Genomic DNA, 19,639 nt, shown 5'->3' with positions numbered 1-19,639 from the left:
CCCTAACACGAACTGAATTTGAAAGAAGAGAATTTCCAAAGTATGCCACAACAGCCAATAACTGAAATATATACATAGAAATGCAACCTTTCTGTATTTGAAAAGCTGTCCCATCCTGGCTAACACGGTGAAACCCCATCTCTACTAAAAAAAATACAAAAAAATTAGCCAGGCGCGGTGGCGGGCGCCTGTAGTCCCAGCTACTCGGGAGGCTGAGGCAGGAGAATGGCGTGAACCCGGGAGGTGGAGCTTGCAGTGAGCCGAGATCGCGCCGCTGCACTCCAGCCTGGGCGGCAGAGCAAGACTCCATCTCAAGAAAACAAACAAACAAACAAACAAACAAAGCTATCATTTAGAAGATCACAGTGATATCTTGTGAATTGCAGTGTGCACCTACCTGGGCTCACTTTGAATTACTTATGTGTCTCCTGTTTTGGAAGACTAAATTCACTCATGCATGTCATCATAAGCTTACGTAATTAACATGCAGAGTCAGAACTAGTGCCGAGCACAGTGCCATGCATATAGTAGACATACAGTAAAAATTTATTAAATGAACAAATAAATAAACAAACCTCACCACTAAATGGGAAGTGATTTTCTGGTATACAGTAATAACATGGTTGGGGTCATTCTCTCTTTTCTATTTGTTCATTCCCATCAACATGTAAACAGGTTTAAGTCTTTCCTATCCTTAACAAAATTAAACAAAATAAGGAAAACAAGCTTCCCTTAATCTTGGACCCCTCTTTGGCTACTGTCTGTTCTTTTTTCTCTCTTTTCATCCAGAATTGAAAAGTTATTAGACTCTTCAGTATACTGTAAAATATCCTTGGCTCCAGTCACCTGCCTGGATGTTTTCAGAATGAAGGCACCAATTGCTTTATGATTGCCAAATCCAGTGGACACTTTCCAGTCTTCCTTTTAATGGATCTCTCTACCATGTTTGACACCATTGACCTTCCTCTGGCACTCTTGCTTCATTGGTTCTCACTTCACTTTTCTTCTGTGATTCTTTACGTATTTCTCAAATTGTGTTTTCCCTGACTCCTTTGGGTTTTCTCTCCATCCATCACTTATGAGTTGGTGTGCCTTAGGGTTCGGTGCTTAACATACAGTTCTTCACAGCCTACATACTTGAATCCGTCTTCATCTTCAAACTGGCATCTCTAGCTTCAGACCTTTTTTTTTTTTTTCAGTTTCAAGTTTGTATATTCAATTCATCTAGATTCCTTCAGGTACATTCAAATTAAACTGTGCTTTACCTGCTTCCCTTTCTGCATTCTTCCTTTTCTTACATTTCCATATTCAGTCACTTATCGAGTGCTGCCAATTTCACTTTCTACGGATTTTTCAAGTCTCTGCTACTAGTCCCCTCTTCTCCTGATGTCTTATTGAACTGCTCTAGCAGGTTCTTGAGTACTCTTCTGGCTCCAGGCTTATCCCACTCAAATCTACCTTCTATTTAACCTTCATAGTGATCTGTCTCATATAATTTCCAACAGGGCAGGGCTTTTTTTTTTTTTTTTTTTACTCCAGCACCTGTCTCATTGTAGGTGCTTAATAAAAATTAAATGGATGAAGGAGTGTCTTCCCTGCCTTCAAAAAATTCTTCAGTGACTTTTCATCATCTCTAGGATGATTTGGCACCATATTTGTCTCTTGCCACTCTCCAACTTACACTTTGTGCTCTGACAATGCTGACCTACTTTCAGATTCACAAATGTGAAATTCTGCATCTTATTTCCATGGTCTGCTCATGGAAACTCCCCGTCAGCAAAGCTCTTCTCTGTCAACTTGTAAACTAATGTTTACCCTTTAAGAGTCGGCTTAGATATCACCTCTTCCAAGAAGCCTTCTATGATTCCTTCCCAATCCCCTCCAACTTAGTCTGGGTCAGGTATTCCTTCTGTGTTCCCATCACCCTGTTCTTACCACATTTTACTCTAATGATTTATGAGTTCATCTCATTTGTTTGTGATTTCACATAGGTCTTCATCTTTGTATCCCCAGCACCTAACACAGTGACTAGAATTTAATAGGAATGTAGAGTTTGTGGAAAGAATGTACAATATCTGAATGATTGCAGGAGGCTATTCCTCTGACATGATGTACTGGCCACATTACAGTATATCCCGAAAATGGTTCAGAGTGTCCTGAATGTCATGTTTTGGCATTGCAAATGTGACATTATTACTATTCTTTATTTATTGCTTTAATATCTCAGTATCTAACTGATTGCCTAGAAAATCTAACAATAGCTGCTGTTAATAACCCTTAATTTCTTAGTGAAGAAATTTATATTTTAAGTATATTTTTATACATTGAAGGATATTATAAATGAATAATCTTTGTGTTGACATTATCTTTACTGACTTGCTGAAAACTTTATTCCATGTTATTGTTATGGTTGGTACCAAGTGACTGATGAAGAGAATCATCATCCATAACAGAGAACAATGTAGATGTATTTTAAAAAAACTTAAAGGAAAATAAGATGTTTCCATTTAAGAATACATTTCTATATCTCTAGTACCGTAAGTCTGGATATTATAGCCACAGGGTAGTTTGAGACCTCAGGGAAGGGAGAATCTTAGGAAGGCAATGGGTTGGGCCGTATCTAGAACTAACTTGGCCATGGGAACCCTGATCAAAGTTTAGAAGCAAGTCCAAAATACCGGACGTACTTTATCTGGGTTGCTAGGATGAGGTAGGTAATAAGTGAAGTGATGTGTGGGGAGGCAAGTGGGATTTTCTGGAGAGTGGCAAAACTCAATCAAGAGTAAGAGGCCAGGTGCGGTGCTCATGCCTATAATCCCAGCACTGTGGGAGGCTGCAGTGGGTGCATCACTTGAGGCCAGGAGTTTGAAACCTGCCTGGCCAACGTGGTGAAACCCTGTCTCTACTAAAAATGCAAAAATTAGCCAGGTCTGGTGGTATGCGCCAGTTGTCCCAGTAACTCAGGAGGCTGAGGCAGGAGAATTGCTTGAACCTGGGGGCCGAAGGTTGCAGAGAGCTGAGATCGTGCCACTGCACTCCAGCCTGGGTGACAGAGGGAGTCTCTGTCTCAAAAAAAAAAAATAATAAAATAAAATAAAAAAATTGAAGAGTAAATGAAGCTTCTGCACTTTCCTCTCTGTGCTTCTGTTTCCCTTTTTTGCATTCCTGTATTGGAGAGCACAGCACGTGATACTGAAATCATTCCTACATTTCTGTCTTCTCCTTGAAGTTATGAAACCACGTAGACACAGATTTTGCTATAATCACTTTATGTTCTCAGAATCTGCTATATAATAGATGTTTATTGAGTGAAGAGGTAAGGGGAGGGAGGTGGGAACTGAGGTTATTTGTGTTCTGTAGAGGGAGCTGGGGGCATGGTATGGTGTCACTGAGATTTTAACATGGCAAAGGGATTTGTCTAATTTGAAATTGTATTCCTACCCCCTAAGTGAGAGGTGGGTGAAGACAAAGTGACTGCATCTAGTAAGGATGGCTAGTAAGGTGTAGGCAAGTTTTAGAGGTTTCAAGGTAGAATTTAAAGACCTAGTATAGGGGACATACGCTGGTATAGGCAGCTTGAAGCTTAATAGACATGTGATGCCCAGGCATGAAAAAGCAGCAAAATTCCCATCAGACTGAATATATTGGTGGAAACAGGTTCTCCTCCTTATGCTTTGCCAGGATCAGCTAGAATCGACTCCAGATGGGGTTGTGGCCAACCAAGCCTGCAGGCCTCAGTACTTACTGCTGAGTAGAGCTGGAGATAGCAAGAACACTTAATATTCAGGAAATGAACATCTTGTGTCATTGTGTGTGTGTGTTTCTGCATTTGAGCCATCTAAGCAAGACTGTCCCACTGTCACTTTGGCTGTGATGATGATAAATTTGATCTCAGAAAGTGATCAAAATGGACTGATCAGCCTTGCGGACTGATTTGCTTTTTGTATACAGCTGGGTTTTAAAAGCTAGTCATGGTATTACACGTAGCCTTGGGTACGGTTTTCTAATGGTAGGCTGTGAGAATTGATCATCTTATTTAGAAAAGGTCTTCTCTCCAAAGAGCTATGACTTGGCTTAGTGAAAACTTCAAGGTTAATTCTTGCTGGTGTTTCTGTTGAGCAGCTAATGCTTTATTTGAAGCAGATTACCCTGGATTCAAATATTGCTTCTCTCCCTTACTAACTCTGTATTTGGGCAAGTTACTTAACCTTTCAGAGCTTTATAAAGTAGGGGTAACAGTGACTACCGGTAGGGTTGTTTGAATATCACTGCTGATGCTACGTGGTTCCTAGTATCAGGGCTGGCACATGGTGGAAACTCACCATGGAAACTCAGTGGCAGTTTTGTCAGGAAAGCACTAAGGTCCTTTCTAATAAAGAGGAAATGAGCACATCTCCAGAAGTTGTTCTCCTGCTGATTTTACTAAGAAAGGATGATGAATGGCTGAGCGTTTGCTATTAGCACTGCACACCTAACTTCAAAACATAACTTGCAGAACAGGTAGGAGATAACTACTCATTATTTTTTCTTTCACTTTTAGTAACAGCAGATAGTTTCTGAGCTACATGCTACATTTTTACTAACATTGCATAAGCCACTCAATGAGATCATCTTCCATGCAAGAATATTTAAAGCTGATTATAGCTTTGGGACATTTTTTCATTCTTGCATAAACCATAGTTTTCAATTTTTTCAGCATCACTATACATATTGTAGAGCTACATAGAAGCACTGGATGATTTCATTGTCTCACACACCATTTGTTTTTGGAGAGGCTTTTTAGGGCGTGATACAAGAGATTTAAGGCATACTCTTGGTTTATTGGAAAATATGCTTTTTTATCTGCCTTCCTTTAGGAAGTCTTTAAAACTCACAAATTATGAATAGATTCAAAATTATTACATTTCTTTGTAACTACTTTACTTATAGATAAACTAATATTTTTAAATTCTTGGCAGGAAAAAAGAGATCCTGGACTTTTAAATTTAAACTATGTTTCAAGTTTTACTGTTATTAGCCAAGAGTTATAGGTATTATCTGAAGAAGTATATTCAATGTAGTGTACTTTTATCTTTAAAAAATTATGTTTTATTAATATAGATCTTTTTTGGCAAATGGTGAAAATCTATTTAAGGTTGATAAAATATCTTAGTGTATATTTTTCTCACATTTTAATATAACTGTTGGTTTTTCTGTATGCTTCTCTAGTCCTGACACTACAAGTGGTAAAATGTATAATGAGTATATGCAAGGGAGACTTTCTGATTCTTGCCTTGGGCAGCACTGGTTAATGATATTCTTTCAGATACAGCATGGTATAAATGGGGCATATTAAGAGGCTTAAATTAGGTCAAACTGAATAATTGAATTTATTCCTTTACTTAAAAACAGCTTAATCAGCTGAGAGTGCTGAAGTCTGAAAAAAGGTTTAATTAAATATTACTAGGGAGTTAATTTTCTCAACTTTATCTTCATTTACAATGATTGTGTATGTTTTTTCCTCCTTTGTTACCTTTTATAGATACTTGGAGATGAAGTTCAACCCTTCTCACTTGATGAAGAATTTGACTATGACAATGTGACACTAACCTCCAAGTTTAGTTCTGCAGAGATAGAGGCCATCAAAGAGTTATGCAAGCAGAAGAGAAAGGACACCAGCCCAGACTTAGAGGAACCCTGTGACTGATTCACAGAGGCATTTTTTGTGTGTATGTGCTTATTTTAATTGTGTTCGTATTCAAGCAACATGAGAATAAAAGATAAACCTACTATAATTCCCTTTGTGGAAATTTACATATGTGCACTCATTTATCAGAGTTACCTATTATTAGGGATATAGAGCAATAAGGCCAAGGAGATTGCAGCCCTTACAGAATTCTCTCTTGCCATGTTGTTGTTGCATCTTGTGGCTGGTTGGAGGAGATGGGAGTGGGAAATGGGAACAGGAAGCAGTATCTATGGAAGGATCCATTTTGATGAAAGCATTGCACTAGGTGATGTGGGGTGCTGTACCAAAGGTCAGAAACATGATCCTACTTCCTTGAGAATAAAGGACAATTGCACATGAAAACACATTGTAGCACATTAGAGAAAAATTGCTAATATGAAGTAGGTCTGGATCCTAGGTAGGTCCAGAGATAGTGCTATCAATGTGAGTGTTGTTGAGAGATTTGGCTTCTGGAATTGATTGGGAAAGGCTTTACTGAAAAAAGGCATTGAGAATTGATGATATGTCATACATTAAATTATTGCATTTCTTTATTACCATTAAACCATGTGTGATAATGGTTACAAAATACAAGGATATTGGGAGAACCTGTCCCCAGTATTTCAACATAGGTTCTTTCTATTTTCCCTAAGTGTCAGCTGGCTGAGAAACAAAAAGAAAGAGTACAGAGAGAGGAATTTTACAGCTGGGCCTCTGGGGGTGACATCACATATCGGTAGGACCATGATGCCCCCCTGAGCCGCAAAACCAGCAAGTTTTATTAAGGATTTCAAAAGGGGAGGGGGCATATGAACAGGGAGTAGGTCATGAAGATCACATGCTTCAAAGGGCAAAAGGGAGAACAAAGATCACATGCTTCTGAGGCCAATAAAGATCACAAGGCAAAGGGTAAAGCAAGATCACAAGGCAAAGGACAAAGTCAAAAACTCCTGATAAGGGTCTGTGTTCAGCTGTGCATGTATTGTCTTGATAAACATCTTAAACAACAGAAAACAGGGTTTGAGAGCAGAGAACCAGTCTGACCTCAGATTTACCAGGGCAGGATTTTTTCTCCACCCTAATAAACCTGAGGGTACTGCAGGAGACCAGGGCGTATTTCAGTCCTTATCTCAACTGCATAAGACAGACACTCCGAGAGAGGCCATTTATAGACATCCCCCCAGGAATGCATTCCTTTCCCAATATCTTAATTATTAATATTCCTTGCTAGGAAAATAATTCAGCTATATCTTCCCTACTTGCATGTTTGTTTATAGGCTCTCTGCAAGCAGAAGAATATGGCTGTATTCTGCCCGACCCCGCAGGCAGTCAGACCTTATGGTTGTCTTCCCTTGTTCCCTAAAATCGCTGTTATTCTGTTTTTTTTTCAAGGTGCACTGATTTCATATTGTTCAAACACACATGTTTTACAATCAATTTGTACAATAGTGGTCCTGAGGTGATGTACATCCTCAGCTTACGAAGATAACAGGATTAAGAGATGTAAGACAGGCATAAGAAATTATGAGAGCATTATTTGGGAACTGATAAATGTCCATGAAATCTTCACAATTTATGTTCAGAGATTGAAGTAAAGACAGCATAAGAAATTATAAGAGTATTATTAGGGAAATGATAAATGTCCATGAAATCTTCACAATTGTTACTCTGCCACGGCTCCAGCTGGTCCCTCTGTTTGGGGTCCCTGACTTCCCACAACACAAGGAATGAGCTCTATCTCCAGAAGCTTAAAATACAACTTGAGAAGGCAAAACAACTAGAGAATATAAAAATGCATTATGAAATGCTAATTATGTAACATACCCATAAATGCATTAAGGGAAGGAGAAAAGAGAGATGAAGGCCCAGAGGAAGGGGGAGTAATATGTTTCAAGTAATTTTTATTATTGTAGGAATTAGTAACAAATTGAATGTACTTAAACTTAACTGATTTTCTTTTCTTCTTTAAGTACACTTTGTTTTTCAGAGCAGTTTTATGTTCACAGAAAAATTGAGGAGGACAGCACTGTTTTCATACATTCACTGCGTCTCCCTGACGTAGACTCCTTTGCTATCAGTATCCCACACCAGAGTCATTTTTTTTGTTTTGTTTTTCACTATTAGTTTTCTTTTTCTTTTCTTTTCTTTCTTTTTTTTTTTTTTTTTTTGTGGTAAGAACATTTAACATGAGCTCTACTCTCTTAAATGTTTAAGTGTACAATATAATCTTGTTACCTATATGCACAGTATTGTACAGCAGATCTCTGGAATGTATTCATGTATAATTGAAACTATACCCACTGAACAGCAACTCTCCATTTCCCCCTTCCCCTAAACCATGGCAACCTCCGTCCTCCTTTCTGCTTCTATGAGTTTGACTTACACTCATGTAAGTGGACATGGAGCATTCGTCCTTCTGTGATTGGCTTATTTCACTTAGCATAATGCCCTTCAGGTTTGCCCATGTTGTCGCATATAGCAGGATTTCCTTTTTTAGGCTGAGTAGTATTCCATTTTATGTATATACTACATTTTCTTTATCCATCCATCAATGAACATTTAGGTTGTTTCCATATCTTGGCTATTGTGAATAATGCTGCAGGCCTGTGCTTGTATGCATGTACTTGTGCTTATGTGTGTGTGTGTGTGTGAATGTGTGTAAGTATTCATAAAAATGCCATTTATGTTATTTACAAAAGAATGCTCTTGATTTCATGTTGCCCTAGGGTCAAGTGACTTCCACATTTATTTTTACTTATTCAACAAGCTTTCATAAAGCTCCATTTGTGTGTTCAAGCTTTAGGCAGTGGGGAGGATACAGGCAAGTTAGACATGGTCCAATTAAGTAGGGAAGAGAGATGTGTACACAAATAGTTATAATAGAGCTATGTTGTTCAATGTAATAGCCACTAGCGGCATTTTAGTAACTAGAGTACTTGCAATATTATGACTGAGAAACTGATTTTCAGCTATTTAATTTTTATTTTAATTCAGAATAAATGATATTTGATTCAGTTATTAGAAAACTTTCAAGTACATTTAGAACAATTTGGGTATGTGAATCTACTTTTTCAATTATAAATTTTATGAAATGTAAATGCAGATCACTTATTTTGGAAAACAGCTTAGTGTATTAGGGTCCTCTAGAGGGACAGAACTAATAAGATGTACATATATATATATATAAATATAGAAGCTTATTAGGAGAATTGACTCATAGGATCACAAGGTGAAGTCCCACAATAGGCCATCTGCAAGCTGAGGAGCAAGGAAGCCAGTCAGAGTCCCGATACCTCAAAAGTAGGGAAGCTGGCAGTACACCCTTCAGTCTGTGGCCGAAGGCCTGAAAGCCCCTGGCAAATCACTAGTGTAAGTCCAAGAGTCCAAAAGCAGAAGAACTTGGAGTCCGGTGTTTGAGGGCAGGAAGCACCCAGCACAGGAGAAAGATGAAGGCCAGATGACTCAGCAAGTCTGCTCTTCCATCTCCTGCCTGCTTTATTCTAGCCACGCTGGCAGCTGATTAGATGGTGCCCATCTAGATTAAGGGTGGGTCTGTCTCTCCCAGTTCACTGACTCAAATGTTAATCTCCTTTGGCAACACCCTCACGGACACACCCAGGAACGATACTTTGCATCCTTCAATCAAGTTGACACTCAGTATTAACTATCACAGCTTAGTGTCTGAATTTAAAATATGCTGCAAGTACAAAATATGTGTTGGATTTCAAAGAATTAGTAGTGAAAAAATTGTGAATTTCTTGTTATATTTTTTGTATTACTATATGTTGAAATGGTACTATTTTTGATTAAATAGTTAAATAAAATATATTATTAAAATTCACCAATTTCTTTTTTCCTTTATCATGAGACCACTAGGAAATCTGAATTACACATGTGGCATGCATATTTGTATTTGACAACACCATAGTTGAGGGTAATCTTTGTTGTGAGACTGGTGTATACCAAGAGCTACTGGGACAAAGCATATTGGAGTTTTAAAATTATGTTTTGGAGAACTAGGGACTCCTTACAGAGAAGCTGATGTTTAAGCTTGGCTGTAAAGAATTAGTAGGATTTTTTGAGGCAGTAGAGGGGGAAAAGCATTCCAGTCCAAGGGAATAGTGCACAGAGGTGTAATGGAGTGTGACAAACTATTGCTTGGTTAAAGTAAAACCATAGTTTTCTAGTTTATGGGATAAACAGGATAACTGCAGGAAAGGAAGTTAGAAATGTAGATTGGAGCCAGATTCTGCAGGCCTTGTGTACTGTAGACTTTATTCTCTAGTTGATATGGAGCTATTTAATGTTTTCATGAGAGGAATAACACAATCAAACATATTTCAGAAAGATAACTTCAGCGTGAATGTGAGAGGTAAAATGAATATAGGTCAATAGGGAGACAAGTTCAAAGGATAGTTTGTGTGGGTAAAAGTGGAGGGCATAGATTTGATGAGATCTGGGAGCAGAAGTAGCAAGGATTTTTGACTAGTGCAATGTGGAAATGAGAGAGGAATTGTGAGGTTAAGACAAGATCTTAGTGTGCAATCTGTGTCCTCTTTGACTTGAGATAACCTTGTTATATAATTGTTCACAGGATTGGATACTCTTTTGGTTCTCTATATATAGCATTTTGGTAGTTTCAATAAAAAAGACTTTATTTTTTTTTAAGAGACAAAAGTTCTGTCACTCAGGCTGTTGTTCAGTGGCACAATCATAGCAGCCTTGAACTCCTGACCTCAAGCAATCTTCCCACCTCAGCCTGCTGAATAGCTAGGACTACAGGTGTGAGCCACCATGTCTGGAAATTTTTAAAACTGTTTTTTTTTTTCCATAGAGACAGGGTCTCCCTATGTTTCCCAGACTGGTCTCTAACTCCTGGCCTCAAGTGATCCTCCTGTTTTGGCCTCCCAAAGTGCTGGGATTACAAGTGTGAACCACTGCACCTGGCCAAGACTTCATCATTTTTTACAACATCTCCATTTTATGGACTTAAATAGTTTTATAATAGAAGAAACAAAACCACCTTTTTAAGTGTTTACAAAGAACTACATTTCAGTGAAGTAGTTAATTACTTAACTAGGCAGAGAAGATGGCAGGTGGAACATTTCTATCTGTAGGGTTGGTATATTATGTCTTGGCTTCATTCCTCTTGACAATTTTTGATCCCTGAATTATTTGAGGGGAAATTGTGTATTATGGCAAAAGTGACAGTGGAAAATGAGTCCCTTAAAGCATTTGAATGAAATTGTTTTGTCTCCATTGTACCATTACCCTGTCCCTAACTAGCAAATACTTCTTCATGACCGCCTTTCAGTCTTAGCAGTCCCTTAAATTGATGGAAATGGTATGTTTTACACTCGTTGGCAAACCCTAACCAAGTAATCCTGTACTTGTAAGGATGGAAAATGCTTACATGGATTAGGTTGTGGCAACGAAAATAAGATTAATAAAGAGTAGAAGATAAGGAGAAGCATCTGGGTGTATACACCAAAATGGGAGGGAAGAACACAAAAATTTTAAAAGTACCTTTAAATAATGTGACCATTGCAACACGAACTAAATAGAAGTGGAAAATATCACTTCAAGCCTATAGCACCAGTCCTGGCTTGTTCAGCATGGTGACACACTGAGTGATCTTTCTACTTTCAGGATCCATCTTGTGTGGCATAGCATAAGAAGAAGAAGAAAAATTCTGCTCCAATATTGAATTTCCTCAATTTCCTTTGTCAATAATTCTCTTTTATTTTCCTCCAAACACATACAACTATATTCTCATTTTGTTTATTTATTTATTTAGACACAAATCTCCCTCTGTCACCCAGACTAGAGTGCAGTGGCATGATTATAACTCACTGCAGCCTCGAACTTCTGGCCTCAAGCGATCCTCCCACTTCAGGCTCCTGAGTAGGTGGTAACACAGGTGCATGCCACCATATCGAGCTAATTTTTAATTTTTTTGTGGAGACAGGGTCTCACTATGTTGCCCAGACTGGTCTTGAACCCCTAGGCTCAAGTGATCCTCCCACCTTGGCCCCCCAAAGCACTGGGATTACAGGTGTGAGGTAGTGCTCCTGAACAGTATCCTCTTTCTTTAAAAGTTCTTTTAAAAAAGAACTTTTCCCTATGTGTTAAGTTACTGTGGTTGAATAAACATACGAAAAAGTTAAGGAAAAACACATTTTCATTTCATTTGCTTGCTTCTTGGAAGTTGATGGTAAGTGAACACAGTAACATGTGAAATAATGTGACAGAGACAACCTTACTGAGAATTTTCTAGAAAAATATTGCTCCATATGCAAAAAGCATTCCATGCTCCTCACCATGGCTTACCCAGCTTTATGTCATATAGCCCTTACGTGACTCTCCAATCTCATCTAGCACCATCTTCCTCAGTTTTTACTGTGTTCTGGCCAGTTTGTATTTTTTTTGTTTTTCAAACACTCTGCCTTCTTTCCACCTTAGGGCTTTCACTCTTGTTTTTCCTTCTGATTGGTCTTCCCTGGTCTTCATTTGACTGGATCCTTGTTATTATTCAGACCGCAGGTGAAATATATCTTCCCAGAGTCTCTCTCTGACAGCCCTGTTTAATCTTTTTCCCACAAGCCTCCATCCCTATCACTGTGCACCCTTGTTTTGTTTATTATTCGACTCTCCCTTTAGAACAAGAGCTACAAGAAGGCATGAACCCAGTCTGCCTTTACATTGCAGCTGACCCAACCCCTGAAAAGATCCTGCAGTAAAGTAGGGGTTCAATAAATATTTACTAAATGAATCAAACCTAAAAATATAAGCTTAGTAGCCTGAAGAATTTGGAGGTCCATTTCATCAATTCAATTTGGTTGGATGTATATTGAGCACTTTTTGTATTCAAGGCATACACAAGCTTTTCACTTCCTAGACTGATGAAATCTGATGACCAATGCAAATTTGGAAAGCATGGCCTGTTGTACAGAACCGTTCCATGTTCAACAAGTTTCTTTCTTTTATTCATCAGAATCCCATAGAGAATTGAGAAAATTCTCAGTAAGGTTGTCTCTGTCACATTATTTCACATGTTACTGTGTTCACTTACCATCAACTTCCAAGAAGCATGGTTCTCATGGGAACTTTACCCACTCCTCAATTGCTCTTTTGAAACATTGTTATGACGTCCTAAATTGAAAATCCTATTCAGGAGCAATTCATGTGATGTAATACTGTATTAATATCAGTAATCAATTATTTTTAGGCAGCTAGAAAGGGTGAAAGTTCTCAGTGGAATTTTTTTTTTAATAAAAAGCTACTCCCAAAATATTTCTTTTCTAGCAAAAAGTGGCTTGAAAACCCAGACCTACAAGCATTGACATGCCAGCAGGTCCACCCAATACGGCATCTCCTGCCCTCTTTTCCTTGTCATCATGTGTGCCAGCTGTCATGGCAGCCTCCAGATAAAACCATGTGTACTAGCATCATGGCCGCCAACAGAAGGAGACTGCATTTGCATAACAAAAGACTAGGGTGGGAGGGCCAGTCTTTTCAGGGACTATGTAAATGGCACACCTGGTCAACCCAATCCCCTGAGGGCTATGTAAATCAGCCACCGCCCCCTCAACCTTCTGTACAAACCAATTGTTCCGCCACAAATGAGGCTCTCTTCCACCTGCTTTCTCAACACGAGGAAGCATTTTCTCTCTCTTTTCTTCTTCTATTAAACTTTCCGCTCCTGAGCCCAATCCTCACATGTGTCTGTGTCCTGAATTCTTTCTTGACCGGGACCAAGAGCCAGGATATATACCCCAGACAATGAAGTCATTTCATTTTGGGTTCTCGCCCAGGATCTGGATCAGAACAGAAGATAGACCCATTGGAGTGGTGAGTATGGAGGGAATCTCAAATCCGTCCTTTAATCTCACAGCTCTCTTCCAGCTATCCTGTTGCTAAATTTTCCTTTCTTTTCTATCCACGGTTGCTACGACTGTTCTCTGTGTATGTGATGTGTGGAAATTTTTACAGCTCAGGGAAACAGGTCTGTTAGAAAAGATGGGCAAACGTGGCAGGCAGTAACTCAATAAGCATCTCTCTTCCATTTCTCTGGTGAGCGCATGGTATTTCTTTTTTTTTCTTTCTTTCTTTTTTTTTCACTTGGGAAAATGAATGTTGTGCCATCACAATCACCCTAAGGATCAGTTACATAACATTTAATCAGCATAAATTATATTCATCCAAAATGTGGCATGGGAAGGTCATATGTAAACTTTATTTTTTTCGTTTTTAACTATACTTTGAGTTCTAGGGTACATGTGCACAACGTGCGGTTTGTTACATATGCATACATATGCCATGTTGGTGTGCTGCACCCATTAACTCATCATTTAATTAGGTATATCTCCTAATGCTATCCCTCCCCCACTCCCTGCTCCCCACAATAGGCCCCTGTGTGTAATGTTCCCCTTCCTGTGTCCAAGGGATCTCATTGTTCAGTTCCCACCTATGAGTGAGAACATGCGGTGTTTGGTTTTCTGTTCTTGCGATAGTTTGCTGAGAATGATAGGTTTCCAGCTTTATCCATGTCCCTACAAAGGACATGAACTCATCCTTTTTTATGGCTGCATAATATTCCATGGTGTATATATGCCACATTTTCTTAATCCAGTCTGCCACTGATGAACATTTGGGTTGATTCCAAGTCTTTGCTATTGTGAATAGTGCCACAATAAACATACCTGTGCATGTGTCTTTATAGAAGCATGATTTTTAATCCTTTGGATATATACTCAGTAATGGAATGGCTGGATCAAATGATATTTCTAGTTCTAGATCCTTGAGGATTCACCACACTGTTTTCCACAATGGTTGAACTATTTTACAGTCCCACCAACAGTGTAAAAGTGTTCCTATTTCTCCACATCCTCTCCAGCACTTGTTGCTTCCTGAATTTTTAATGATTGCCATTCTAACTGGTGTGAGATGGTATCTCATTGTGACTTTGATTTGCATTTCTTTGATGGCGAGTGATGAGTATTTTTTCATGTGTCTGTTGGCTGTATAAATATTTTCTTTTGAGAAGTGTCTGCTCATATCCTTTGCCCACTTTTTGATGGGGTTGTTTGTTTTTTTCTTGTACATTTGTTTGAGTTATTTGTAGGTTCTGGATATTAGCCCTTTGTCAGATAAGTAGATTGTACAAATTTTCTCCCATTCTGTAGGTTACCTGTTCACTCTGATGTTAGTTTCTTTTGCTGTGCAGAAGCTCTTTAGTTTAATTAGATCCCATTTGTCAATTTTGGCTTTTGTTGCTGTTGCTTTTGGTGTTTTAGGCATGAAATCCTTGCCCATGCCTATGTCTTGAATGATATTGCCTAGGATTTCTTCTAGGGTTTTTATGCTTTTAGGTCTAACATTTAGGTCCCTAATCCATCTCAAATTAATTTTCGTATAAGGAGTAAAGACAGGATCCAGTTTCAGCTTTCTACTTATGGCTAGCCAATTTTCCCAGCACCATTATTAAATAGTGAATCCTTTCCCCATTTCTTGTTTTTGTCAGGTTTGTCAAAGATCAGATGGCTGTATATGTGTGGTATTATTTCTGAGGGCTCTGTTCTGTTCCATTGGTCTATATCTCTGTTTTGGTACCAGTACCATGCTGTTTTGGTCACTGTAGCTTTGTAGTATAGCTTGAAGTCAGGTAGCGTGATGCCTCCAGCTTTGTTCTTTTGGCTTAGGATTGTCTTGGCAATGCGGAGTCTTTTTTGGTTCCATAAGAACTTTAAAGCAGTTTTTTCCAATTCTGTGAAGAAAGTTATTGGTAGCTTAATGGATGGCATAGGATCTATAAATTACCTTGGGCAGTATGACCATTTTCACAACATTGATTCTTCCTATCCATGAGCACGGAATCTTCTTCCATTTGTTTGTGTCCCCTTCTATTTCACTGAGCAATGGTTTGTAGTTCTCCTTGAAAACGTCCTTCATATCCCTTGTAAGCTGGATTCCTAGGTATTTTATTCTCTTTGAAACAATTGTGAATGGGAGTTCATTCATGATTTGGCTCTCTGTTTGTCTGTTATTGGTGTATAAGAATGCTTGTGATTTTTGCACATTGATTTTGTATCCTGAGACTTTGCTGAAGTTGCTTATCAGCTTAAGGAGATTTTGGGCTGAGACGATGGGGTTTTCTAAATATACAATCATGTCATCTGCAAACAGGGACAATTTGACCTCCTCTTTTCGTAATTGAATACCCTTTATTTCTTTCTCCTGCCTGATTGCCCTGGCCAGAACTTCCAACACTGTTGAACAGGAGTGGTGAGACAAGGCATCCCTGTCTTGTGCCGGTTTTCAATGGGTGTGCTTCCAGTTTTTGCCCATTCAGTATGATATTGGCTGTGGGTTTTCATAAATAGCTCTTATTATTTTGAGATACATTCCATCAATACCAAATTTATTGAGAGCTTTTAGTATGAAGGGCTGTTGAATTTTGTCAAAGGCCTTTTCTACATCTATTGAGATAACCATGTGGTTTTTGTCTTTGGTTCTGTTTATATGGTGGATTACATTTATTAGTTTGCGTATGTTGAACCAGTCTTGCATCCCAGGGATAAAGCCCACTTGATCATGGTGGATAAACTTTTTGATGTGCTGCTGGTTTCAGTTTGCCAGTATTTTATTGAGGATTTTTGCATTGATGTTTATCAGGGATATTGGTCTAAAATTTTCTTTTTTTCTTGTGTCTTTGCCAGGCTTTGGTATCGGGATGATTCTGGCCTCACAAAATGAGTTAGGGAGGATTCCCTCTTTTTCTATTGATTGGAATAGTTTCAGAAGGAATGGTACCAGCTCCTCTTTGTACTTCTGGTAGAATTTGGCTGTGAATCTGTCTGGTCCTGGACTTCTTTTGGTTGGTAGGCTATTAATTATTGCCTCAATTTCAAAGCCTGCTATTGGTGTATTCCGGGATTTCACTTCTTCCTGGTTTAGTCTTGGGAGAGTGTATGTGTCCAGGAATTTATCCATTTCTTCTAGGTTTTCTAGTTTATTTTCATAGAGGTGTTTATATTAGCCTCTGATGATAGTTTGTATTTCTGTGAGGTTAGTGGTGATATCCCTTTTATCATTTTTTATTGCATCTATTTGATTCTTCTCTCTTTTCTTCTGTATTAGTCTTGCTAGTGGTCTATCAATTTTGTTGATCTTTTCAAAAATCAGCTCCTGGATTCATTGATTTCTTGAAAGTCTTTTTGTGTCTCTCTCTCCTTCAGTTCTGCTCTGATCTTAGTTATTTCTTGCTTTCTGCTAGCTTTTGAATGTGTTTGCTCTTGCTTTTCTAGTTCTTTTAATTGTGATGTCAGGGTGTCAATTTTAGATCTTTCCTGCTTTCTCTTGTGGGCATTTAGTGCTATAATTTCCCTCTACACACTGCTTTAAATGTGTCCCAGAGATTCTGGTATGTTGTATCTTTGTTCTCATTGATTTCAAAGAACATCTTTATTTCTGCCTTCATTTCGTTATGTACCCAGTAGTCATTCAGGAGCAGGTTGTTCAGTTTCTATGTAATTGAGCAGTTTTGATTGAGTTTCTTAGTCCTGAGTTCTAGTTTGATTGCACTGTTATAATTTCTGTTCTTTTACATTTGCTGAGGAGTGCTTTACTTCCAACTATGTGGTCAATTTTGGAATAAGTGTGATGCAGTGCCGAGAAGAATGTATATTCTGTTGATTTGGGGTGGAGAGTAGATGTCTATTAGGTTTGCTTGGTGCAGAGTTGAGTTCAATTCCTGGATATCCTTGTTAACTTTCTCATTTATCCATCTAATGTTGACAGTGGAGTGTTAAAGTCTCCCATTATTATTGTATGGGAATTTAAGTCCCTTTGTAAGTCTCTAAGGACTTGCTTTATGAATCTGGGTGCTCCTGTATTGGGTGCATATATATTTAGGATAGTTAGCTCTTCTTGTTGAATTGATGCCTTTACCATTATGTAATGGCCTTCTTTGTCTTTATTGATCTTTGTTGTTTAAAGTCTGTTTTATCAGAGACTAGGATTGCAACCCCTGCCTTTTTTTTTTTCCATTTGCTTGGTAGATCTTCCTCCCTCCCTTTATTTTGAGCCTGTATGTGTCTCTGCATATGAGATGGGTCTCCTGAATACAGCACACTGATGGGTCTTGACTCTTTATCCATTTTGCCAGTCTGTGTCTTTTAATTGGGGCATTTAGTCCATTTACATTTAAGGTTAATATTGTTATGTGTGAACTTAATCCTGTCATTATTAGCTGGTGATTTTGCTCATTAGTTGATGCAGTTTCTTCCTAGCATCGATGGTCTTTACATTTTGGCATGTTTTTGCAATGGCTGGTACTGGTTGTTCCTTTCCATGTTTAGTACTTCCTTCAGGATCTCTTGTAAGGCAGGCCTGGTGGTGACAAAATCTCTAAGCATTTCCTTGTCTGTAAAGGATTTAATTTCTCCTTCTCTTATGAAACTTAGTTTGGCTGGATATGAAATTCTGGGTTGAAATTTCTTTTCTTTAAGAATGTTGAATATTGGCTCCCACTCTCTTCTTGCTTATAGAGTTTCTGCCGAGAGATCTGCTGTTAGTCTGATGGGCTTCCCTTTGTGTGTAACCTGACCTTTCTGGCTGCCCTTAACATTTTTTCCTTCATTTCAACTTTGGTTTATCTGACCATTACATGTCTTGAAGTTGCTCTTCTCAAGGAGTATCTTTGTGGCATTCTCTGTATTTCCAAAATTTGAATGTTAGCCTGCCTTGCTAGGTTGGGGAAGTTCTTCTGGATAATATCCTGCCGAGTGGTTTCCAACTTGATTCCATTTTCCACTAAATGCCCACAAAGGAAAGCAGGAAAGATCTAAAATTGACACCCTAACATCACAATTAAAAGAACTAGAGAAGCAAGAGCAAACACATTCAAAAGCTAGCAGAAGGCAAGAAATAACTAAGATCAGAGCAGAACTGAAGGAGATAGAGACACAAAAACCCTTCAAAAATCAATGAATCCAGGAGCTGATTTATTGAAAAGATCCACAAAATTGATAGACCCCTAGCAAGACTAATAAAGAAGAAAAGAGAGAAGAATCAAATAGATGCAATAAAAAATGATAAAGGGGATATCACCACAGATCCCAGAGAAATATAAACTACCATCAGAGACTACTATAAACACCTCTATGCAAATAAACTCTAAAATCTAGAAGAAATGGATAAATTCCTGGACACATACACCCTCCCAAGACTAAACCAGGAAGAAGTTGAATCTCTGAATAGACCAATAACAGGCTCTAAAATTCAGGCAATAATTAATAGCCTACCAACCAAAAAAAGTCCAGGACCAGACGGATTCACAGCTGAATTCTACCAGAGGTACCATTCCTTCTGAAACTATTCCAATCAATAGAAAAAGAGGGAATCCTTCCTAACTCATTTTATGAGGCAAACATCATCCTGATACCAAAGCCTGGCAGAGACACAGCAATAAAGAGAATCTTAGATCAATATCCCTGATGAATATCGATGCAAAAATCCTCAATAAAATACTGGCAAACCGAATCCAGCAGCACATCAAAAAGCTTATTCACCTTTGGGAGGCCGAGATGGGCAGATCACGAGGTCAGGAGATCAAGACCATCCTGGCTAACAAGGTGAAACCCGTCTCTACTAAAAAATACAAAAAATTAGCTGGGTGTGGTGGTGGGCGCCTGTAGTCCCAGCTACTCGGGAGGCTGAGGCAGGAGAATGCTGTGAACCCGGGAGGCAGAGCTTACAGTGAGCTGAGATCTGGCCACTGCACTCCAGCCTGGGCGACAGTGCAAGACTCAGTCTCAAAAAAAAAAAAAAAAAAAGCTTATTCACCATGATCAACTTGGCTTCATCCCTGGGATGCAAGGCTGGTTCAACATACGCAAATCAGTAAATGTAATCCAGCATATAAACAGAACG

General features: G+C 38.6%; 1 protein-coding gene across 10 annotated transcripts in view; it reads left to right on the top strand.

Annotated features, from left to right (window-relative positions):
* Positions 1 to 5,793, top strand: part of C15H11orf74 (chromosome 15 C11orf74 homolog) — a 62,274-nt gene extending 56,481 nt beyond the window's left edge. For 7 of the 10 annotated variants that reach the window (XM_010358406.2, XM_010358407.2, XM_030918893.1 and 4 more), the window contains one exon: positions 5,522 to 5,789. In XM_010358406.2, coding sequence (XP_010356708.2) covers positions 5,522 to 5,686 — 165 coding nt within the window. In that variant the 3' untranslated portion in view covers positions 5,687 to 5,789. Of the gene's footprint in view, positions 1 to 5,521 lie in introns of all 10 variants that reach the window. The other 3 variants (XM_010358410.2, XM_010358411.2, XM_030918897.1) reach the window with 1 other exon arrangement.
* The last annotated feature ends 13,846 nt before the right edge of the window (positions 5,794 to 19,639 follow it).

Source organism: Rhinopithecus roxellana, chromosome 15 (genome assembly GCF_007565055.1).
Source record: "Rhinopithecus roxellana isolate Shanxi Qingling chromosome 15, ASM756505v1, whole genome shotgun sequence".
In the NCBI taxonomy this organism is placed as follows: domain Eukaryota; kingdom Metazoa; phylum Chordata; class Mammalia; order Primates; family Cercopithecidae; genus Rhinopithecus; species Rhinopithecus roxellana.
This window is presented reverse-complemented; position numbering and strand designations above follow the sequence as displayed.